Raw genomic sequence first — 24,042 nt, 5'->3', positions numbered from 1 at the left:
TCAACAGCATCAGCATTAAGTTACATGAATTTAACTGCAAGTTGAAAAAATGACATTTATTTCTGTAAGAGTAATTCTTTACTGTGTTACAACATCAACATGAAAACCTAAAAAAACTGGCATTTACTTTTTTCTTTTTTTACATCAACAGGAGGAGCTGTACAGACACTCATCCCACCTGGAATTATACCCCAAATTCAGAAATGTACTATTATGATACATTAATGGTCCATTATGTTTGTTTCACAGTTATATACATAATACAATTTATAGATTTGTATATATTTACATTCTATCAGGGATGAACTGGTTGTGAACCTTTGGGCTGATAATGACATTTAAAAGTTACAATTTGGATGAATTATTACTGCGATACTTCTTTTGGACTCTGTAGTACCACAGAAATATCATTAAAGTAACAGGTTTGTTTTAAAGTCTTTCAGCTGTTCCGTAAGCATCATCGTCATCATCATTTATATAGCACTTTAAAAACACACCTGGCAGACCGAAGTGCTGCACAATACAAATGTAGTAATAAAATAGCAAAAAACAAACATAGCAATAAAGTAAACTCTTGAGCCAAAATGATGTGACACAACTAGGGCTGCCACAAACGATTATTTTGATAGTCGACTAGTCACCGATTATTTATGTGATTAGTCGACTAATCAGATCATCATCCACTGGACGTAAAACTACAGCTTATTGCACCATGCAGCATATGCTCTTATATAACTATCATTAGCTTACAGCTTTAAGCTTTTAAGGTGCTAACTAAAAATAAAGACAAGATGATAGTTTATTCAATTTTAATGAAATTTGCAGATTGTTTCGGTGAAGTTTAATAAACTCCTTGCTATCTAAAATATAACAGGACAACGGAGTATATTCTCCAGCATCTCACACTTCTGATAATCAGCTGTCTGCTTGACGTTTATTCAGCTGTATAAAAACTATAACTTTAATCTCAGACAAACCGATTTACTCAGGAACAAATAAAATACTAAAAAAAAAAAAAGCCAAACAACAACATTTTTAATTTATCTAAGTGACTCATATATATTTAACCTGAGTAGCGAAAGACGGCGGTGGGTTTGAAAACAATTTGCCTGGAGTCCGGTGTTCTCACCGTGCTAGTGACCTAGCCCCCGGCTAGCTATCGAGCTAGTGGGTAACAGACGACTCTGAAAACGTCGGAGCGCTTTTGAAAATATGTGGTGTCCTGATAAACTGAGCCGATATTTGAGGTTTACACAGCTACATTCTCGGCTGAAAATATGTTAAACGTTTATTTTGTGACCCAGAAAGAATAATAAGAGTAATATTAAAACTAACTAGCTGCCGCCATTGTTGGAAACTGAGCTGGGCCGCGCTATGAATTCTGGGACACAGCTGCTTCTTCTTCTTCTTCTTCTTCTTCTTCGGGGTTTAACGGCAGCTGGCATCCTTGTACATGCAGTGCTGCCATCTTCTGTTTCAGTCCGTTATTACACTCTTAAATCCTGCTACTTATTCCTGCGTCTTTTGGGATCTTACAAAGCTTCAAACGACGCGTCGACTATTAAATCAGTCGTCGACGATTTTGTGAACACTGTCTCCAGGTGGAAAACAGAATGAGCGATACACCTGCTGTCAGGCCTGCAGGGTTTCTCCCTGTGATGTTCTTCTCTGTCTTGTGGTTGACAATTTTTTTTTTTACTGGCACAAATAATTTGTGGGGCGTCTTATTGTGACACCTGATTGTTGTAGTATTTTTAAAATGGCTGTGCAAAAAAATAAAAATAAGAACCCCAGATGCATTGCCTGCATTTTTAGATGAATAGTTGTATATAACTTTATTATTTACAAAATTTTTGTTTAATTTTAATTTAAAAAAATTACCACTTATATTTGCATTTCAAGTTATGAAAATAATTTACTAAACATGTCTGTGGTTTTTATAGTAAAGAGAAAATATAACTACTACTAGGGTTTTATGTGTTTGTGTGATTTCAGACCAGTTGTTTTAATAACTGTAAATTTGGACGTGTGAGGTTGTGCTGAAAAGAATGATACCAAGAAAGACAAGGTAAAAAAACAACAACAATCAAAAGCAGCCAAAAATGGCCAATTATATTTTGGACCTCAGAATATTGACCCAACAAATCATGAAAAATGAGGTTTCAATAATTGTTTGTGACAGTGCAGCTTTCTGGCAGTAGTAGTAGTCAGTACAATTTGATTTTTTTTCTAACAAAAACAGTATGAAACTTAAGTTAGACTTGTGTTTGGAAATGAGCCCCCGCCCAGTGTTGTGTAGCTTTCTGGATTTTATACTTATTGGTTACATATTTATTTATTATACAGGCTATACAGTACACACATTTTATGTAACTGAAATGTTTAATTATGTGGGCTATAGAAAATAATTAAGTTATAGACCATATTTATATGAAACATATGCTTAATGTATATTAATCATATGTAACACCTGCATATGTCTTTAAAACAAGGCTTTGATTTTGCCACCCCATTTGATTTCCATGCCAGCCTGGAAAAATTTCTCTAGATCCGCCCCTGGACCTGTCCTGGACCAGCAACACCAAATCAGTGACTAAAAGAGCTCAGCAGCGACTGCATTTTAAGAGACGACTGAAGAAGGTGCACATCCCCAAACCCATCTTTAATACTTTCTACAGAGGTACCATGCAGAGCATCCTAACCCGCTGCATCACAGTCTGGTATGAAAACTGTCATGCGTCCAATCGCAGAGCCCTCCAGAGGATTGTGTGGACCGCACAGCGTGTTATTGGCAGCTCTCTACCCAGTCTACAGGATATTTACACCTCACTGGGAAAGCCACTAGCATCATGGCTGACCCGCATCACCCTTCCCATCAACTGTTTACCACACTTCCCTCCAGAAGACGACTGCGTCATCAGGAGCAGGTCGGCAAGATTGTGCAATAGCATTTTCCCCCAAAGCAGTTTGGCTCCTGAACACCATGGTTCCCTCCTCCGCACTGAAAACTTCGCCACACACTTCTTGGACTACATAATACTCTCCTCTAATTATTATTACTATTATGATGTGAACATTTTGTGCACTTAAATCTTACTGTGCTAATGACCCCTGCATCAGCACCTTGTTTGGAATAGCAGTGGAGAAGACATAGATTCAATGCTGCAGACGTCTGAGCAAAGAAAGCTTCTAGAAGAGTAAAGACTAGCTAGAAGAATGAAGATTCACAGAGTAAATGTGAAAATTCATCACAGGGCTCTATGCACTTGATTAACTGACCATGAGCAAGTTTGCTAGTCTGGAGCATTCAGATCCACCACAAAGACTGTTCAGTGCTCACAGAAACTGCACAATACCCAAGAGCTGCATCTGAGCCTCTACAGGCCTTAAACAGCATGTTAATGTTCAAGACAGTTTAATTAGAAAAAGACAAAACAAGTATGGTTGGTCTGGAAGGGCTTCTTGTCTCTAAAGAGAACACAACAACTCAGTTGAGGTTTGCAAATTTGCCCTTGAAAGCTTCTGGAGCAACATATTTTTAAAAGATGAGACTAAAGTGGAGGTTTGGTCATAATGCACAGCAGTAACTTCAGCAAAAATCAAACACAGCACAAACACCTCAAATCCACTGTCAAGTACGCTGGTTCAATTGTGGTGATTTGAGCTTGTTCTGCAGACACAAGCAATAAGCACCTTGCAGTCCACGAACTCCTCTGTATGCCAAAGTTTTCTAGAGTCAAATGTGAGGCCGTCTGTCCAACAGCTAAAGCTTCTCCTAAATTAGGCCATGCAACAGGATAATGAGCCCAAGCACAGCAGCAAATCTACTGCATGGAAGTCCAGACCTCAACCTGACAGAAATGCTGTGTATAAAGAAATGCTTGCAAATGTTGATGAATTGAAGTTATTGCTGCTAACTGCTGCTTCTGTAACCGACTCAATCATAGAATGATTATGATATTGAAAAAGACAAATGCCTGAATCCTAAATTGTGGATATCCTTTTGTTGTGATCTAAAATGTAACACTAAATGTGATTAAAACACTAAAAATCTGGACTCTTGGGCTCAACAACTGCAAGGATCACCAGCCCGAGGAAAACACAAAATACACATGACCCCGTGACAAAGACAATTCATTCTTGAATGAAGACATTGATCTGACTTTTTAAAATTTTGCCAATTGTGTTTATTATTAAATTATTGAGGAAATAGAAAGGGGGGGGGGGTTTTAAAGAAGAAAGTAAAGGAAAGGGATAGAAAGGAGGAAAGAGATAGAGGAGAGAAAACCCCAACAATCCCCTCTGAGCAAGCACTAGGTGCGACAGTGGATAGGAAAAACTCCCTTTAAAGGAAGAAACCTATGACAGAACCAGGCTCTAGAGGGGGCAGTCAACTGTCGGGACTGGTTGGGGGGTGAGGGTGAAAAGAGAGGGGGGGGGGGGGGGGGAGGGAGATGGGACAGGTGATAGCAGTTAAAGGGAAACAGGGGAGGGAGAGGTGTCAGGAGAGAAAGGGAGAGAAAGGGAGAGGAGAGGTGAAAATTAAGATGGAACAGACGAGGTGACATTAGCAGTAGAAAAAGTAGAAAAAGTAGAAAAAGCAGGAGTGTCCCTCCTCCAGAAGAAGCGGAAGCGTTTTTTCTTCTTTTCCATGAGCTTTTCCACGAGCACTTTTTTCTCTAGGATGAGGGTTCTCAACTGATCGATTGTTTCTGCATTCTCCTGCTCAAGTCTCTTGCATGTTTTCTCCACTTCTTCTAATTTGGCTTGTTTGTCTTCGAGCCTTTCTTTCATTTCTTTAGATGTTGCCTCCTGCATTAGCTTTGCCTCGTGCAGCTCTGTATAACTCTGTTGTAATTTGTTGTGCGTGTCTTCCAACTGCTGACTTCTGCTCTCGATTTCTTGAAGTGAACACTGCAGGTCTTCGTTTGTTTTCTCTAGTTGTTGCTTTAGCACCTGCATCTCAGTGTTTTTGCACTTCACGTTGTCTGAAAGTTCCTCGACTTCTGTGTTTTTTCTCAGCATGTCATTGAGCTTACTCTGCATCTCTGAGCATTGGTTTTGCAGTTTTTCCTTTTCCTCTTCCAGTTCAGGTGTTTTGTAGTTCAGTTTGTTATAAAGTTCTTGCAGGTTTTGGTTTTTCCTCTCAAAGTCCTGGAGAATTTCTTTGTCTTCTTTCTGCTTTATTTCCTGTTGTTCTTGGTCTTGAAGCAGCTCTTGATATTTGTGCAGTGTTTCATCAAGCTTTACCTGCAGCGCTCCGTATTGTTCCTGCACACCTTGGAGTTGGCACTGCGTGTCTCTCTGGTCCAGTTTTTCTTTCTCTTCAAGGATTTCTTTATTCTTTTGCAGAGCTTCATCAAGCATTACTTGCGAGCCTTCGTTGTGTTTCTCGATGTTCTGAAGTTTGCAATCCAGATGTTTCTGTTTCATGTCTTGCTGTTCTTTCTCTTGAAGGAAATCTTTATTTCTTTGCAGTGCTTTATCAAGTTTCATTTTCAGCGCTGTGTATTTTTCCTGCACGTCTTCAAGCTTGCAGTCCGTTTGTTTCTGTTTAATTTCTTGTTGCTTTTGTTCTTGAAGCAACTCTTTATTTTTGTTCAGTGTTTTATCAAGCTTTACCTGAAGCGCTTTGTATTTTTCCTCCATGCCTTGGAGTTTGCACTGCTTCATGTCCTGTTGTTGTTTTTCTTGGAGGAGTTCTTTCATTTTTTGCAGAGCTTCATTAAGCTTGATTTGCAAGCCTTTGTTGTGTTTCTCCATGTCCTGGAGCTTGAAATCCATTTCCTTCTGTTTTATCTCCTGTAGCCTTTTTTCTTGAAGAAACTCTTCATTTGTGTGCGGTCTTTCATCAAGCTTTACTTGCAGCTCCTGATTCTTTTTGTCCTTCAGCACTAGTTTTTCTAGTGCTTTATCAAGCTTTGCTTGGAGCTCAAAGTTTCTTCCCTGCATGTCTAGGAGTTCCATTTCTTTCAACTTTTGAATATCTTCCTTTTCTAGAAGCTGGTTGAATGATTTGTCTACTTGATCAGGAAGTTGAATTTTGTCTTCCTGATCACAAAGAGGAGAGTTGGGCTTTACTGTTTTTTTCTGTTTTCTCTGAGACATGTTTGAATCTGTAAACTGTCACTCTGTTTATATCTGAATTAACTAATTTCAAGAAACTGTTGCAATTACCTGGACTGCCTCAGCCCAGGTGATGTAACATTAGCAGACAGAGGGTTTGATGTTGCAGAATCTTTGGAGCTGTGCCATGCTGAACTGAAGAGCCCAGCTTTCACCAAAAGGAAGAACTAACTGGGCCCTAGATTGCCCAATCAAATCTCTTAATGCCACCTGCCCTCTCCTACATTAACTGTGGGCTCACCTTGTAGAACAGAGTTGAGTGTGGAAGAAATGGCAAAAAATATGGAGCTGAAAAGCTGAGAGAGAAAAAGAAATGATAAATAAATCAATGTGTCAAATTAACTGACATGTTAGCTGGTGGAGTGCCCACTGCATTATATATATATCATCTCTTTTTTATAATAAATAATCAAAAACTTTATTTAAACTAAGATTTTAAAAAATATGTGCAGTGATTGATGTGCTCTCAGACATGTGCTTCAATCCACACACAAATACAAAACAATCTGACCACACGTACAACTGTTTCACAAACTCTATAAAGCATTCACACTCCAATGGATGCATCAGAAAGCAGCTTGGGATTACAATCTTGTCCAAGGATATTTCGCCTGCAGACTGGAGCAGCCAGGGATCAAACCAGAAAACTTTCTGATCAAAAGCTGACTTGTGCTAAATGCTGAACGGCAGCCAACCCATTTTAGCCATTTAATGAATGTGCCATTTAATCTTGGCTGCAGCCAAGATTAAATGGCACATTCATTAATTACAGAGTTACGGATTGTTACATGGAACTCAAAAGAAATAATGAACCCATCTCGTGTCCTGTGTCTTCTATAGCTGTCTGTACTTTTACTTCCAAAGTTCATCAGCAAACAGTTTGCAGGCCTCTAATTATCAGGCTGTACTCAAGCGCTTGAATTCAACCTAAAAGCTGTGCTGTCATACAGAACCAAGTACCCTCCGCGGAAGCTATAGATAATGTCACAACTGGATCTGATGAGACAGCTATGATTTCTGGACTCGAAGTAAATAATCCTGAATCAATTTATACAACATCTTTTTTTTTTTTTTTGCTTTCATAACAAATAGTTTGAGCCATATACAAATACAGAAGTGACAAATGGAAACATATTTACAATCCAAAGTCAGACTAACAGTTTTCAGTAGCACAGTCTTTTATTTACAGTCTGCTTCTCCTGGTGGTAAACCTCTATCACATGTTTGGATTAAAAATTAGGCCTATATAGCTGCTGGTTCCAGTTTAAGCAATATGTTAAAAATACTAAATTCTTCATTGATTTGAGCTGTGGGGTTTGCTATACACTGGCAGAAAATTGTAGAGTAAATGGTGAAAACAAACAAACCAAATAACAAGATCCTTGAATTCCATCTTTTTTATTAACAGAAACTCCAACAAATTTGTGCCCAATTGATGATGTTTGGGACATGAAAAGTCCAGTCCAGCAGGTGGCGGTAATGCGCCTTAAAGCTTTAACCGCCAAAAAATACAAGAGCAGAAGAAGAAGAAGCCGAGTTCCCGCTTTATGGCGTTTTTCTCTCCGATTATTGTCAAGACTGATTTAAAGGTAAGCACCGAGCTAATATTAATCCGAGTCTAGTTAATCTTGAGTTTAGCTCCTGAATGAGGCTTTCTGTTGCTCTCCTCGGTGTCTCTTCTCAAGTTTTTGTGAACAAGTTGGAAAAAAAAATCTGACTAAATTGACTCAAGCTGCTTTAAACTAATTCACAGAAAGATATCAGCAAAAGGTTGTGAAACACAGAGAAGAAAATAATTTTATTAGAAGAAAGCTTTTAAATGAGCTCATTGTAATCAGAGTTTCTGTTGTTTTATTAGTCTGTTATTAAGGCTACTTAGCATCTCTGTGGCACCTGCACAGCTTATGAATGCAGCTTGCTAACTAAGCTAGCTAGCGCCACCCTTCTTCCATATATGGTCACTTCCGGCTCCAAAAGACCCAACATGTTGGCGGTAAAAGTGCTATAATGAAATACATTTATGAGAAATGTAAAAATAAATGTGTTCCAGGCTAAAACACAGCTGCCTTTATCAGCGCAAAGTTGTGATGAGGCTTACTCAGATGATGGCTCAGATTTCTACACCCACTCGGATATACAGATGAAATCAAGACAAGTACATCAATACAAAAATTCACACGACTGTTCAAAAAATAATAAATTGCATGAATATAGGAAATCTTCCTCTCAGTGACTGAGTTGTCTCATTGTGTCCTCATTTTTTATAAATCAAGGCCTGAGTAACCCAACCTTAAGTGTTCATTAAGGTTTTTGTCACATAGATAGAAAATAAACTCAGAGATTAAGCGGCTGTTATAAACAGAGTGATTAGTTGTTCTGGTTTACGTGCTGAAAATGGTTTTATTTGTGTATGTTCAATGTGTTAGACTTGTACATAGTTAAATATATGATCAAATAATGTTGAATCCTGGATATGGATTTGTAAGCAATGAAATTTGAAATAAGGGGGTAGGAACAAGAAAACTTCATCCTACTCCTTTTCGAGCACACACATTCTGTAGACATAGATATTTACATGAAAACTTGATGATTTTTAAGTTTTGTTATTTTTATTTTTTTCTGTTGTTATTTCAATTATATTTGCATGTTTGAAATAAATTTTATCTATCTATCTATCTATCTATCTATCTATCTATCTATCTATCTATCTATCTATCTATCTATCTATCTATCTATCTATCTATCTATCATTTCTCACGGCACACGTATATTGTCGGGTTTTTTCTTGGCCAGGGCATATTTTAAAGAGGAATTGCTCTCCTGGTACTGGTGTGTCATACTGCTGAATTTGGTATCGGTGCTCAAACCTTTTGTGTTTGTTTCAAACAAGTTGTCCACCCAGGGAAGCTAAAATGTGTTCTGTGTGTTCTCAGATGAACATATGAGACACTTTGACTCTTCAGTGCAGTGTGGAGCTTAACAAAGTTCTGTTTTGTGTCCCAGCTGATCAGGAGGAGGAGAAGAGTCTGACGGAGCAGCAGAGGAAATTTCAGCTACTTGGACTCAGCTCAGCCACTGCAGAGAAAACAATGAGCTCAACACAGAAGGTGACAGATACTAGTGTTAAGAAATACTCCATTAAAAGCTGAAGTACTGATATGTATATTTTATGCTAAACTAAGTGAACCTTGTGCAATATTAATGTAATGTAGAAATAATGTATACAATGTATACAATGCCTACATCTTAGACGGTGACGTTGCCTCTAAACATCAAAATGAGCAGGAAGATGTTAAAGTGGGATTCAGCAGGATTCAACCCTAAAATCAGCTGTAGTGGCTCAGTGTGGGGAAAAGGGTCACAGCTCACAATCATTTCTATTGAGAGCTCCAGTAGATTTTTTTAATGTGCAGGCTGTGATCAGCTGACCTGCTGCTCTCTGTGAATTCATCCAGATGTCAGCAGATGTTTCACGAGTTGTCCTGGCTGATTTCCTTTCTCTACACTGACAGTACACTGTCTTTATATTAGACACTAACCTGTTGGTATGTGGGTGGAGCTCAGTGAATGAATGTCAGCATCATGAGCTTAAGTTTAAGTTAATCTCTGCTACACTTGATGTAATCTAACTCTGACATGAGCACCACAGTCACTGTGCACCAGTCACACACTGTTCTTTACTTAAATCCATCACATTACAGTAAACTTGCCTGCTTATCCTGCACTAACCTGCAGAGGATTTTACTGCAGTCTTTACATCACATTGTGAGACAAACTGCACACAAACAGTTTGTGTGTTTGCTGATGTTTGTTGGGCTGATAGAATTGCTGCATTTGAAATTACCTGCCACATAAAAAATATTACTCCATTTATTCTCGCTCGTCTTCTGTATTGCTAACTAGATGTTGAAATACCGCGACCGCAACTTATCAGCACCTGCAGTCGTTCAGGTTCTGGTGGTGTTTGGTGCCACACTCCACCTTCAGGTTTAAAACTAGTGTTAATGGAGGGAGTTTGAAGCTTCAGTTTGTTTAATGACTGCATTTCACTCACTGACTCTGTATCTCTGTCACTGCAGGACCAACGTGGACCGAGAAGTCAGCGCTCTCAGGAGGCCGACAAACCTCACAGAAGCAAGAGAGAGAAAAAAAACACCTGTGACGAGTGTGGGAAGGATTTTACCTGGAAGTTTAAACTAAAACAACATCAGCTCATCCACACTGGAGAGAGACCGTTCAGCTGTGACTTGTGTGGAAAGTCGTTTTCCTGGAAGAATTCCCTGAAAAGACACCAAGTCGTCCACAGTGGAGTTAAAGCTTACAGCTGTGATCAGTGTGGCAGAGCTTTTACTCAAAGTAGCAACTTACAGAGTCATCTAGTTACCCACTCTGGAGTTAAGGCATACAGCTGTGACATCTGTGGAAAAACCTTCAGCCGGCTAGGGTACCGAAATATACACGTACGCATTCACTCCGGAGAAGATGTGTACTGGTGTGATCAGTGTGGCAAATACTTTACAACAGACGCACACTTACAACGCCACATGTTTACCCACACTGAGGAGAGACCTTATCAATGTGACCTGTGTGAGAAGACTTTTAAAACTCCACAGTACCTGAGACAACACCAACAGATCCACACCAGAAAGAGACTCTACAAGTGCAGTTACTGTGAGGTTTGTATTTTTATTTTATTCTTGTAAGTTCAGTCTGACTGTTTGGAACAAGTCTGCTCATTAAATTGTGTTAGCATGTTAGCACTTCTACTGCACCGAAGAGTAGCTCTGAGCCATTATTCAGGTTTTCATTTCATTTAAGTGTAAGTCAGATGTTACTGTAATATTAAATAAGTATTGCTGTAGTATTATGGTGGTAGTATTGTAGTTATTGTAGCCCAGTAAACTGAGTGTGTTAATCGAAACAGTAAAATGTAATTGGACGTCTGCAGAGATGCTCTTTATTTCAGGCGACTTTCAGGATAAAAGTGTTGAAGGACTGACTTACACTGTCTTTGTGTCTTTGTTTAGAAGCAGAGCGACACAGATGGATCCACTTCTCAACCCTGTCATCGCTGTGGTGGTGGGAAAGACTTTCGTTGTGACATCTGTGGAAAAACTTTCAGTCACCAAGCCAGCCTAAAAATACATCAACGTAAACACACTGGAGACAAACTGAAATACTGCAAAGAATGTGGGAGAAGCTTCCCCACATCAGCTGAGTTAAAACAACATGAACTCTTTCACAGTGGGGTCAAAAAGCACCTCTGTGATCAGTGTGGGTCATCCTTCACCACTGCAGGTAACCTTAAAAGACACAAACGAGTCCACACAGGAGCGAAACCATACAAGTGCAGACACTGTGACAAAAGCTTCTCACAGTCAGGTAGTCGTAACGAGCATGAACGTACACACATGGAAGGAAACTACAGCTGTGAGCAGTGTGACAAGAGCTTCAGTAATCTCAGTTCATACTCTGCACACAAACGATCCCACGTTACTAATAAACTGTTTCACTGTTACCACTGTGCCAAAACATTCACTTCATCATCTGCTCTGTGCAAACATCAGCGCGATCACGCAGGGCTGAAATCGTTCCCATCACAGGATCAGAGTGAATCTGAAGAGAGGGAAACATCCTCTGGTTTCAGAGTCCAACTTAAAACCCTGGAGATCAGGCTCCACAGAGCTCAGGTCGGCTCTCCTTAAGTTTAAGTTTAAGTTCAAATGAGGCTGTGAATCAAACTTCCTGTAGTTCCATGTTAATCTTTATAAATTGTTCTTCTGTTTGTGTTCAGTCGTTACCTTTTTTTTTCAGTGGTTGGATTAAAAATCAGTTTTCTGTTGTTTAAGTTTTTATTGAATGTATTTTGTTAAATGAAGTTAAAATATTGTTAAATAAAGAATTGTTTGAACGACAAAGATTTTGAGCCATGATGTCATTTCCTGTATTTCAGAGTAAAGACTGAAGTGACAAATGGAAACATGTTTACAGTCATGGAATAAACACTGATGGGTCATCTGTAGGAAGTTCTATTGCTGACCTGACAGACTCGACCTTGTTTACAAAGAAAGAAAGGAACTGATGACATGTGTCAGCAGAGGCTTTCAGGGTTGTTTAGAGTAGAGCTGATAGTCTTAAAGAGAACACGGCGATTATGACAATTTAACACAATGATCTGAGAAAAATATCTGTTTCTTTCATTTTTACTGTATTCTGATCAAATTTCCAACATTCTTTTAACATTTCAAAAGAAATTGTCTTTCTTCCACTTTCACACTTGGCCCTAAAAACACCAACATCTGTGCAATCACTCTTGTGTCAGTCTAATGAACCTAACATGTGAGTGATACATAACACACATTCACACTGGCTGCATATATCAGTCCGGGGGGGCAGAGCAGAACTCTGTATGAATCAGACGCGCTCACATATTCAGGCTTTCCAGAGGCGTTTACCATCAGAAGAAGCAGAACAATGAATCATCAGCACCCTGCAGAAGAACACAGCAAGCAACAACTCTAACAATAAAGACGTGCTGGAGCCAAAAGATGCAGATAGCGAGTTTTAAACGATAACGCACAGGATCAAAGGGGGAGAGGGTAAAAACCCACTGCCTCCTGAGATAAAGATCAGCAAGTCAAGCTGGCAGCAGACGACACAAAACGCTCTCTGGAGGAGGCGGCGACTGTGGAGCAGGCCGACGGAGAGGCGGATCGGCAGACAGGAAGCTCCCGGGGTCCCACAACAAGATGTTGCGCGTCAGACTGGAGCAGGATATCCCCATGTTGGTGACACTGCCCATCGAGGTACAGCCCAACTTGGCAAACCAACCCTTCCCTTTCTTGGACACCACACTGGCTGATCTGGGCATCCAAGACTGAGTCTCACTCCGTGTGGGGACGTTTTTTTGTTTTTGTTTGTTTTTTAAGAAGCAATCATGTGTATATATTCAGCTCAGAGCTGAAGGAGAGGGTGGTTTGGGTTGACAACAAGAAGACCCATCCTAGAGGTACGGCGGTGGGATCCAACTGCAGGGATGTGGTCAGATGGCAGTCTGTGGAAATCAGGTGACAGTGAGAGCAACTTGATTTTCCTATTTTGTCCTTCAGATACGAGTGAAAGCCCAGATGCCAGGAGACAAGCAGCTCCAGGAGGTCCTGTACAGCACCGAGGTCCACACTGACCGCTCCTTCTGCTGCACTGGAATGGATATCCTGCCCTGGAAACAGACGTGTGCAGGTCTAGAAGCAGTTTAAATCCCATACTTTTTTGATCTGTGAGGCTCTTAATGTCACGTCTGCAGCCATGAAAGTCAGCTCAGGGTTTCTTGATTCTGATTTTTCTTTGCTGTGTCACATTTAGCTCATATCTGCATTGCCATGCCCTGAAAACAAGCTGCCGGGCTTTAGTCAGGCTCAGGGACAACGGGAGATCTGAGGAGCAACACAATGAGAACAACTAAAACTGAACAAACTTAACATCTGATTACCTTTTTTATTTGTAAGAAAAAGTTTAACATGAACGCGCCAACTGTCCACAGCAAAGCTTATTATGACAAGACTGCTTTTATTCAGTGATGTCAAAGTGTCATCACTTCATACCTCTGAACTGACATTAGATGTATTGCATACCTTGTTAGAATTACACTGTTGAAGCATTTGTAAAAAGCTTCTGTCCTTGTTAATTTATGTTTTAGGATAAGTTTTTGGGCTGTGTAAGGTCACAGGTTGCATTTCTGAGCAGAGTAGTAAAGGTAAAGTAAGTGTTTTCAAAACTAGCCACTCAGCATGTGTACAAACAGTGAGAAATCTCTGAAGAAAACCGTTTGAAGGAGCAAGAACACACGCGTTTCTCCACAGGTTAAAGCCCGCTTTAATAATCAATATGAATCAAAGACTTCTGTCAACACAAAATAAATGTAAGGAAACACACTTTCCTGTGCAACATCCAGTTTCTATAACTGACGACAAGCTTGGACCACAGTGATCTAAACTCATCCTCTACATTGGAAATGTAAACAAATGTAAATGTGGTTTTTACTGTACCAGAGCAGGGCTGTGTGTGTAGAGCACAGCCAGGCAGCTGAACACTGTATTGTTCTCTTTTTGGTCCTCTTCGAGCGGGAGACGAGCCACCAAAGCTGGCAACACCGGTCAGTGAACACATTCAGTTTTCAGGCCCCTCTTCTGTGGAACCAGCTTCCAGTTTGGATTCAGAAGACAAGATTTCAAGATTAGGCTTAAAACTTTCCTCTTTGGTAAAGTATATATTTAGGGCTGGACCAGGTGACCCTGAATCCTCCCTTAGTTATGCTGCAATAGATGTAGCCTGCCGGGGATTCCCATGATGCATTGAGTTTTTCCTTTCCAGTCTCCTTTCTCACTCAGTATGAGTTAATAGACCTCTCTGCATTGAATCATATCTGTTATTAACCTCTGTCTCTCTTCCACAGCAGGTCTTTTATCCTGTCTTCCTTCTCTCACCCCAACCAGTCGCAGAAGATGGCCCCGCCCCTCCCTGAGGAGGTTTCTTCCTGTTAAAAGGGAGTTTTTCCTTCCCACTGTCGCCAAAGTGCTTGCTCATAGGGGGTCATATGATTGTTGGGTTTTTCTCTGTATCTATGAAGCGCCTTGAGGCGACTTTTGTTGTGATTTGGCGCTATATAAATAAAATTGAATTGAATTGAATTATCTGAGGAAGAAGCAGAGTTGGTTTGTTTCCAGCTGAAATCATCCAGGCTCAGGAATTTGAATCGATCCACATCATTTCTGCTTGAACTAGAGAACATGAGTGTCGACTTACATTTGGTCTGTGAGACACATGTCATAGTGACAGTATTTGGGTTAATATGGCATTACTCACCCTGGTCGCATTTCTTCAATATCAGGCACCAAGTTCAGGAACTCGTTCTTTGCAGCCCGCGCAAGGTAGGAGGTCTCCAGAGTGGGAACCATCGGGAAGTTTTCACAGTCTGAGCAGGAGGGACTGGAGGCACGTGAGCTGTTCTCAGGGGTCCTTTAACACAAATCACACCAAGTTAGAATCAAATAGATAACCTGTCAATAACCGTTTGCAGATCGAGGTCAATGTTCCTAAAAATATGTTTACTTCTGGCCCATGGAGCCACAGCGGGAGTCCGACAGAGAGGGGGAGGTAGAGGAAGGGGTGAGGGTGGCACTGCTGAAGCTCGTCACGGATGGATCACGTCCGATCGGTGAGATGAGAGAAAGCTGAAGTGAAACAACAGCAGGATGAGGTAGACGTCAATATAGGAACTCCCTGATGTGACACAGAAAGGCTATTTTTTTATTTCTTTGTATTATTTCTCACCTTGCAGTCACTGATGCTGTTCACCAGCTGCTTGTATTCAGTATTGAAGGTGTGTGTCAGAAGGCGCAGGCACTACAACACAACAGGAACAAGACCGATCAGCTCCGAGCAGAGAAGGAAGAAGGCAGCAACAAGAACGCCCACTAAGCCCACGTTTTTCTCACCTTGGTGGCCAGCTCCTTCTCACGCTTTCAAAGGTGGTGCTGGAGATCTGCGAGGAGACGGAGGTGGACGTGGACAGAGTGCCGGAGCTCACGCTGGGGGACAGAGACTCACTCAGGGACTTGGTGGTGGGAGCTGTTCCCACGGGAGCCGCCTCTCCCAGAAGGTGACGGGTCTTTTCCACCTGGACGAAAGATGGGGGCGAATGTGAGGTGGGGAGAAGAGGGGAGGTTAGTCATGTAACGTCTGTACTCTAAGAAAAAACTTTTTAGAATAGCACTTTGGTCTTTGAGTTGAAAAGTCATTTTTCCCTCTATGATATTAAACAGATTTATTTCTTTATGAATCTTTTAAGGCCCCACCTCCTGCAGCTGCTCCATCTTCTCCAGCTCCCACTGGTGCTCTAGGATGAGGCTATCTCCTCTGGGCCTCCAGCCGGCCAGGTTCTCCTCTCCACGCACATAAGCCACTGATGTGTCCAGCACCTTCCTCCTCCTCCTCTGCATCCCTGCTCAGGACATGAGCCCTCATTAGGATGAAGCTCTCCACAGAATTATGATAAAACAGCTGCCGTTCTTTAAACATGTTTCATGGCCGCTCACCTGGGCTTCCAGTGTCAGACATCTTACACAAGCTCAGCTCGTAGATCCCAGTCACTCGGTTGCTATATTGAAGCAGAAGTTTTGAACAAGGAAACTTTGTAACAGGGCAGATATCTTTGATTGTGAAACAGAGATGGCCACAGTGCAGCAGCCCAGATTTACCAGTCAGGAGTTTTGGAGTATCCAGTCCCAAAGAGGTTCTTGAGAGAACGGGGTGGGGAAATCTTGGCGTCTCGGGAGTAAAAGACCGTGCAGATGTCTTTGGTGATAATGGCAGGCTGGATGCAATGGTCCAGCTGCAGAGAGGAGATAAAGGGTGTGTGTTAGACACGATGACATCAAGAGACTTAAAAACACGTACAAACAGGTACAACACGGCGGAGCAGCGGCTGACCTCCAGATACGCAGATAAGGTCATGTAGATCTTCTCTCCGTAGGGAGTGACGCGGTTGAGCAGGAGGGAACCTTTTAAGGGTGTTTTTATTTGTGCTCCCTGGCCTGGAAATAAACGGTTTCCGATCAGACCTGCTTCATCTTTGTGCCCTTGGTATCTGACTCGCTTGCTCCCCCATGCATTTTAAAAGAATCCTTCTCTTCAGCATGAAGTTCTGGCTCAGCTTTAGTGTCTGCGTTACATGTACACAAAGACAGAAACATTCAATGATAAAAACACACAGTGGAATAAAATTGTAAGATGTCATCAGTTGATGCAGTTTAAGGACACTTGTTGTTCTGTGCAGTCTCACCTGGAGCTCACGCTTCTAGTTCATGCCATCATGACCAAAGATTCTTCAATTAATAGTTTAAAGATGTCCATGAATGCACTGCTAACTGCTCTTCACCCTGATAAAAATCAACATGCATTTAGAATAAGAAACACTTTTACAAAACCAAAAGCTTCACTGTACTTAGTGATTTATACGTCTACAAAACAGGTTCAGTTTGTAACTGAGAGAGCGGCTCAGTGGCGCTGAATTATATTTCCAATAGAAACACAATTTCATATGTTGTAGTAACAACACACTGCCACAAGATGGCAGCCTAGGCCTACTTTACCATGCTGTTCCAGTACAAAAGAAAAAGTGACAGAGCCTTGAAAGAGTGACAGAGACACTTTTTATGAACTCATCTGTAATGTGTCACCTTTTCTGTAGGATGAAGAAGTGCTTCCCTTCTTTTAAAGTAAATACAGGCTTACAAAGATCCTCTAAACATGTTTCTGAAATAATCCTAAACACAATCATTAAATCAAAAATGCAAGAAACTATTTATTTAATCACTCTTCTTAACTTAATTCCTTAACTTAGTGAAAAAAAAAAAAAATAGACAAGAACTTTTCTGCTGTCTCACCTCTGTCAGTTTTCATGCTGTTGCAAGAACAGGTGGAGGTGCAGGTGGAACTTTGACTTCAGTGTGGTTTGTATGTGCAGGCAGGAGTGTGACATCTCAGGACAGCAGAGGGTTGTCGAGCACGGTGACTCCTGCTGCGACGCCCCCGTCTGACTGTCCTGAGCTCTTGGTCCTCAGCAGACGGCCCACACACTCATTCATCACCATGTCTTTACCCTGCCTGTAAGAAAACCAAGAAAAGGCTAACATTAGAAAAAGCCACCAACCAATCCCTTTTACTCCACCACCCAAAAACCAGTGAGAAACACTAGTTAGTATTAACTTGGAATCAAAGTGCACTAATCCCCAGGCTCCCAGCATAACATACAGTCCAACACAAACTCCACAAACTGTCTTGCTTCAGCTGACTTTCCTTCACCTTCTCTCCAGACAATCTGTTGTGCTCTCAGCAACTTTGTCCCATAGCTTGCACATCCTTTCCACCTCCATCTTTCTTCCCAGCCAACTGATACATACCTTTTCTCCTTCCTTAAAAGCCAGCCTAAGAAATACCATTTTATAAACGCCCCATAAATGAAACTGCCATTTTCAAAAATCGTATCATCCAAATTCATGCAGCGTGGCTAAATTAAGAATGAATTACAAACCCGAGCTTCCTTGCTAACATGAGTAACAGCTAAACACTATCATAGTGGAGTGTAAAATTACTGCTAAAATAGCTCATATGAACCCTGATACTGGACTTTGTATTTATCAAAACAAATGATCTGATATTACAAAGAAAACTAATGATTGCTTTTTACAGTATTAGCCCAGAGTGATGTAAGGCAGGGTGGTTAGTCAGCCATAACCTGCTGACAACTTGTATCTGGTAGCTTTTTCACATCCTGATCAATGTTGTTGTCAAGTGTGTCTCATATACACTATTATCTCAGTCACAGTACAGCATGCATGAATCACAGTAGATACACAGTAATGCAAAACAGCAGGCAGTCATGTATGTGTCGTCACTGTTTTGACTGAGGCTAGCTCATACATGGAATGCAAGAAAATGCTGCATGTGTGCAGATCCACACATGCACTGCTTAAACTTCCCTAGTTTAACAAATGGTGAGCAACAAACAGAAGTTTTCAACATGTTTAAAGATGCTTCTATCCCCCCGCCCGCTGTACCTCCTCCTTCTCGCTGAGACTTCAAGACAAACCGTTCTGCTGCTGACAAGGCCACTGATACTGTTTTGTCCCTCTCTGGACCCTGTAGACCAGCGCAACCACAGAGAAATAAATCAGAGGAATAAAATGCAAATGATATTGCTTACACTGAACAGCAACACCCAGGTGAGGATTATCTAATGCCAAATTTTCCAAACAATGAACAAACCGTGCCCTTTGTCTCACCATGTCTAGAGTGTAGAGGTCAGCCAATGTCGCTCGGATCTGCTGCACAGCTTGAGGCTGGTCTGGGAAGAATCTGTCCAGGACTCCAGGTCTGGGGAGCACTTGCTGAACCTTCTTGGTACCAGCCAGGTGAGCGCTGATATCTGGACACTTCACAGCTCGAGAGCGCTCCATGAGGAGACGAGCATCCCAGCTCTGCAATGGAAAACAGACAATGAATTCTCTGCTTTTTATCATTAGATGTATTTCTGTATTAAAAAATTCCGTTTATTGGGCCACTTTGTGCTGGAAGAATTTTTCCAGCATAAAATAGCCTCTATCATTTCACTAACTAACTTATTTCACTGCTGCTAATGACGTTTCACAAACTGTCACAGGTTTTTTAGCTTCGTTCGTATAAACTTTCTTGTGGTTGAGATTCCCGAGAAAACAGCCAGCACACTGAGCAGCAGAGGGTGACAACAGTTGGTTTCAACAAAAAAACGGCATCAAAAAAGTCACGGTCATCAGAGCAACATCAGAGAAACAATAAAGTCTAACCATGGAAGGCACAAACACAAAGAACATCAACAATGAGCACCTTTCTTTTTGCTGAAAGTGATATAGCTTTCTGTTACCATCAACTGAAACCGCCAACATTTCAGGTGTGCATGCTGGGCAGCTGAAGCTGACATCACAGCACAGCTGCTCTTCCTCATCCAGAAAGCTGTGCTGCAGTGCATCGCTTTTGGCACGCCCAGTCTGTATGTACAGAAACATAACAGAGGAGTAAATATTTGCATCTGCTTATTGAAAAACAATATCAAAGAAATACTTCACTCAGCCTTCCCCCACACTTGCAGTTGCTTGCAAAAGTATTCGCCCCCCTCAGATCTGTGGCAAGATCTGAAACTGCTGTTCACAAACGCTGTCCATCTAATCTGACTGAGCTGGAGCTGTTTTGCAAAGAAGAATGGGCAAAGATTTCAGTCTCTAGATGTGCAAAGCTGGTAGAGACAGACCCTAAAAGACTGGCAGCTGTAACTGCAGCAAAAGGTGGTTCTACAAAGTATTGAGTCAGGGGGCTGAATAATTACGCACACCCCACTTTGCAGTTATTTATTTGTAAAAAATGTTTGGAATCATGTATGATTTTCCTTCCACTTCTCACGTGTGCACCACTTTGTGTTGGTCTTTCACGTGGAAGTCCAATAAAATTGATTCATGTTTGTGGCTGTAATGTGACAAAATGTGGAAAAGTTCAAGGGGGCCGAATACTTTTGCAAGCCACTGTAGTACCACGCTCCAACAGTTTTGCAAAAGCTTCCCTGGAGAATCATGGAGAAAATACTTTTAGTTCCAGGAAGGAGCTCAAGAGGTCTAAAGTGTAAAGAGTAGACATGTTGACAGATGCTGGCCAATATCCACTCCTAACCAGGTCCTTTAAATCAGGGCTGCACTGCTGCTGCCATGTTTGACATCTGTGTATCGCCTGGTGCACATCATAACGTCCTTGGACCAAAAAGAAAAAGAAACAACATGAATAATACACCACTGCCTTCACAGATGACTTCTGTTAAAGCAATACCATGTTCTGATTGTACAGCAAGGGCAGAAAACATGCTCCATCACACTATGTTCAAATCCATCACAGAAACCTAAATAGCAGGTTGCTGTTTACTATTAATGTCGATTAAAATCACGATTTTTCCTGCTGATACTGTGAAGTTTACGCAACCCACAGGAGCAGTTTCAAAGCTTTACTGTTGGCAGAATGCGAGCTACCAAGAAAGAGAAAACCACTTAAATAGATTCTTTCTAACTGGCTGTAGACACATATGAAAACCAAAATTGAGTGAATCTCATGAGGAAATATCTTGTGCAATTTTGACCGTCCACTCTAATAATACATGTGGTTGGAGGAATGGCTTTAAAAACATCAATAACACTTTCTCTGCTGTGGAGTGGCTGATGTTCGTGATGTAGAACATCACAATCCCCACAGAACCATTCCTCTGGAAGACACTCTCTGCACATAGACAGGACTTTGAACAAATTCAGCAAAATTTGAATAACTGAAAGTAGTATGCACTCAGATCCAGCCACTCTTGACAAAGGTAGCAGCTTCTATTTTGATATTATAGCTCCGGGTGGCTCAGTGTGCTTCACTATGAGCTGACGGTTAAAAGGACATTTGTCAAACTCATGTGGTTTTATAATTATTAAACTTCTCACACGCTCAAAGACATAAATGTCAGCCAACAAGGCATCGCTCATCAAGCTTAGCTCCATAGAAATGTATGTTATTGACACTTAATAACAGCAGGGTGAAGATAGTGGCAACACAGAGGATGGCCAACAGCTTCTGTGTCAGTGAGACATTTCAGCTGGTGTGGCCGTGCTTCTTTCCAGCACTCAGCAGCTTTCTGCTGCCAAAAGGACCGTGACACTGCCCTACTTCTTTGAGCCTCCGGAGAACGACATCAATCCAAAACAGCAGACAGCCTTTTCAAATACTTTTCTCTAAAGAATGCAAATATCAAGTATTCTTGCTCCCCTTTCTTTCTGATAATGTCACTTTTACAAATCCTGTCCCATCAGCTCTCATGGCTGGTTTGGCTTTGAGGGTCGGGGAGGACAAAAAGCTATTAAGGACCTTTTGATCTGCAGTCCAGTTCTCCTCTAAAGTATTAAGGATGAAGCAACAGTGCTCCTCTTTGCTATTCTGAAATGTGTGTTAAACACAGTGTAGAAGGTAAGTAGAAGCTTACACAGCACCATCAGCCATCATGCTAAATTTGCATCTTCAAAAGTCAATGCAGCCAGACTCACACCTGATTATAAATGTTCAGGAGACACTGTTGAATGTTTAGTGTTAACTTAAATCACTCATCATTTACAGTATTACAGAGTTCAGGGTTATGGGTTAGCACTATCATGTTACCCGTAACTGTATTAACTATGGTAGTAACTTAACTAGCAGTGTTGGTCAAGTTACTTGAATAAAAGTAATCAGTAACTAATTACTGATTACTTCCCCTAAAAAGTAATCCCCTTACTTTACTGATTACTTATTTTCAAAAGTAATTAATTACTTAGTTACTTTTTAAAAACATGATTTATGACCTGAATAGGTAATAAAGCAATAGATCTTTCAGCCCAATTCTACTTTTTCTGCATCATCCATCATACAAAATGTAATCAAATGGAAAAGTCTGTTTTTAAAACTTGTTTTATTAGTTTGAATCTTTTTACTTTATGCATCAAGCAAAAATTAAATTATATGCAACATCCTGACTAGAAGAAATTTGTGGAAGAATCCGCGAGTCTCTCTGTGAATTTCCAATCCCGTAGTAGCGTACTCGGTGCTTGCTCTGAAGTTAAGGGTTTTTTTCACTGTAAAAAGAAGTTTCTAAAAGTTTTTGTCACTTTTTACGGAATCAAACTCAAAGTAAGCTCAGTACTTCCACGCTTTAAACGCTGCACGGTCATACTCTCTCTGCACTCCTCCATAGATTATCCATTCTTGATCTGCACACAGCTGTTATTGTCATGAGGCACTCTGGCCAAAAATTTTTTAGTAACGCAGTAACGCAGCGTGCTTACGGGAAAGTAACAGTAATCTAATTACCTTTTTTGCAATAGTAATCCCCTTACATTACTCGTTAATTGAAAAAAGTAATTGGATTACAGTAACGCTTTACCCCGCGTTACTGCCCATCTCTGGCTGTGAAACACTAATGAAAAATGATTAACTCAAGTTTTTGCTGCTAAAGTTGGTTCCATCAGCTGCTGAATCACAGGATGTACTTGGTTATAGTCATTTGTGCATTTTGGGTTGCTTTAAATAAATAATGATGTGTTGTAATCATCCAGATCTAGAACCTTAAACTGCTTTTTCACGTGTCTGTAAATGAATTTCTTTCTTATCATTGGTGTCGGCTTCTGATTTGTCTGTTGTCAAGGTCTCACCTCAGTGTGATTCGTTTTGTCATGATTAAAGGATGAATGTGAACACAGCTTCAGTGTAAATGTGAATGAAAAAAAAAAAAAAGCTGGAAAAAGGAGGAGCCCGGAGCTTCGTCTTTCGCTCGGCCTACCCCGCTATAGCAGACGGACCGTCAGAGACTCGAACTTGGCCGTTAAACTCTGGGGTCTGAATGCTGGCCTCTTAACGCTGCGCACCACACAGCCGGCCAGAAGAAAATAGAAAAAAAGGACATTTATCTTCTGTTGTTCAACAATTTTTTTCGTTTTTTTAAATCTATTTAGCTTGTTGTGCAGTATTGTTGCTGTAAACAGTGTGTCACGTTACTTGAAAAAAGTAATCGGATTACAGTAAGGCGTGGGCAGTTAACATCTCTGTTAACTAGTCATGATAGAAGCCAATATTTCTGTCCTAACATGGTCGGAATATGTTTGACTACAAGCTAACATTTACAGCATGACTTTAAGCTAGCACCATAAAGACGGTAAAAGACACTGTAATATGTAGAAATGCATGTGAAAAGTGTTATATTAGGAGTGGTTGTGCTACTCCACACAGCCACTTTAACATTACTGACACTGTGTTTCTTACCTGTAAACAGCGGGTCTTGTGTGATAAAAGCTTGTGCAGAAAGTAGCAGGTGTAGACTGGTCCATAGCACTGTATGAAGTGATAAGATGTGAAAGGACATATATAGGGTACCTTAAAGGGCGCCTTAAAAGTGTTTCCCTGAGCTTTTACTTGCAGCTTGATATCTAAATAAATGTAAATAAATGTAAATAAATGTGAATGAAAAAAAGAGAAACGAGAAAAAGGAGGAGCCCGGAGCTTCGTCTTTCGCTCGGCCTACCCCGCTATAGCAGACGGACCGTCAGAGACTCGAACTTGGCCGTTAAACTCTGGGGTCTGAATGCTGGCCTCTTAAGGCTGCGCACCACACAGCCGGCCAGTTGGAAACAGAAAAAAAGGACATTTATCTTCTGTTGTTCAACAATTTTTTTTTCGTTTTTTTAAATCTATTTAGCTTGTTGTGCAGCATTGTTCCACACAAATGACACATGGAAACCTAGCTATTTTTTTATTGGCTTTCACAAAATGGGACTGCCA

At 40.9% G+C, this 24,042-nt stretch overlaps 2 protein-coding genes and 1 pseudogene across 2 annotated transcripts; 1 reads left to right on the top strand and 2 right to left on the bottom strand.

Annotated features, from left to right (window-relative positions):
• The first annotated feature begins 9,215 nt into the window (after window positions 1–9,215).
• The window catches only part of LOC146661809 (uncharacterized), a 57,057-nt pseudogene continuing 42,230 nt past the window's right edge, over window positions 9,216–24,042 (top strand).
• Window positions 13,542–16,086, bottom strand: LOC146661817 (kinesin-like protein KIF1B). Its single transcript, XM_085419453.1, has 6 exons — window positions 15,981–16,086; window positions 15,457–15,802; window positions 15,235–15,356; window positions 14,989–15,141; window positions 14,756–14,903; window positions 13,542–13,559 (listed from the first exon to the last, which is right to left on the bottom strand). The coding sequence occupies exons 3-6, from the start codon at window positions 15,243–15,245 to the stop codon at window positions 13,542–13,544; spliced, it is 330 nt and encodes a 109-aa protein (XP_085275579.1). The 5' UTR covers window positions 15,246–15,356; window positions 15,457–15,802; window positions 15,981–16,086.
• On the bottom strand, window positions 17,771–19,205 carry LOC146661816 (glutathione synthetase-like). Its single transcript, XM_085417923.1, has 3 exons — window positions 18,969–19,205; window positions 18,744–18,825; window positions 17,771–17,790 (listed from the first exon to the last, which is right to left on the bottom strand). The coding sequence occupies exons 1-3, from the start codon at window positions 19,203–19,205 to the stop codon at window positions 17,771–17,773; spliced, it is 339 nt and encodes a 112-aa protein (XP_085274049.1).

Source organism: Rhamphochromis longiceps, linkage group LG9 (genome assembly GCF_057381845.1).
Source record: "Rhamphochromis longiceps isolate RC_006_pf linkage group LG9, R_longiceps_female_GT1.1, whole genome shotgun sequence".
NCBI classification, from domain to species: domain Eukaryota; kingdom Metazoa; phylum Chordata; class Actinopteri; order Cichliformes; family Cichlidae; genus Rhamphochromis; species Rhamphochromis longiceps.
This window is presented reverse-complemented; position numbering and strand designations above follow the sequence as displayed.

Bases quoted from the DNA above. Each gene is read 5' to 3' on its own strand.
- LOC146661817 (XM_085419453.1), bottom strand. The intron at 14,904-14,988 runs GTGAGTAATGCC...CATGTTCTCTAG, and splicing joins ATTGAAGAAATGCGACCAGG to TTCAAGCAGAAATGATGTGG.
- LOC146661816 (XM_085417923.1), bottom strand. From the start codon at position 19,205: ATGATAAAAAGCAGAGAATTCATTGTCTGTTTTCCATTGCAGAGCTGG. The intron at 18,826-18,968 runs GTGAGACAAAGG...GCTGGTCTACAG, and splicing joins ACCTCTACACTCTAGACATG to GGTCCAGAGAGGGACAAAAC. The intron at 17,791-18,743 runs GTACAGCGGGCG...GTTTTCTTACAG, and splicing joins GTCTCAGCGAGAAGGAGGAG to GCAGGGTAAAGACATGGTGA.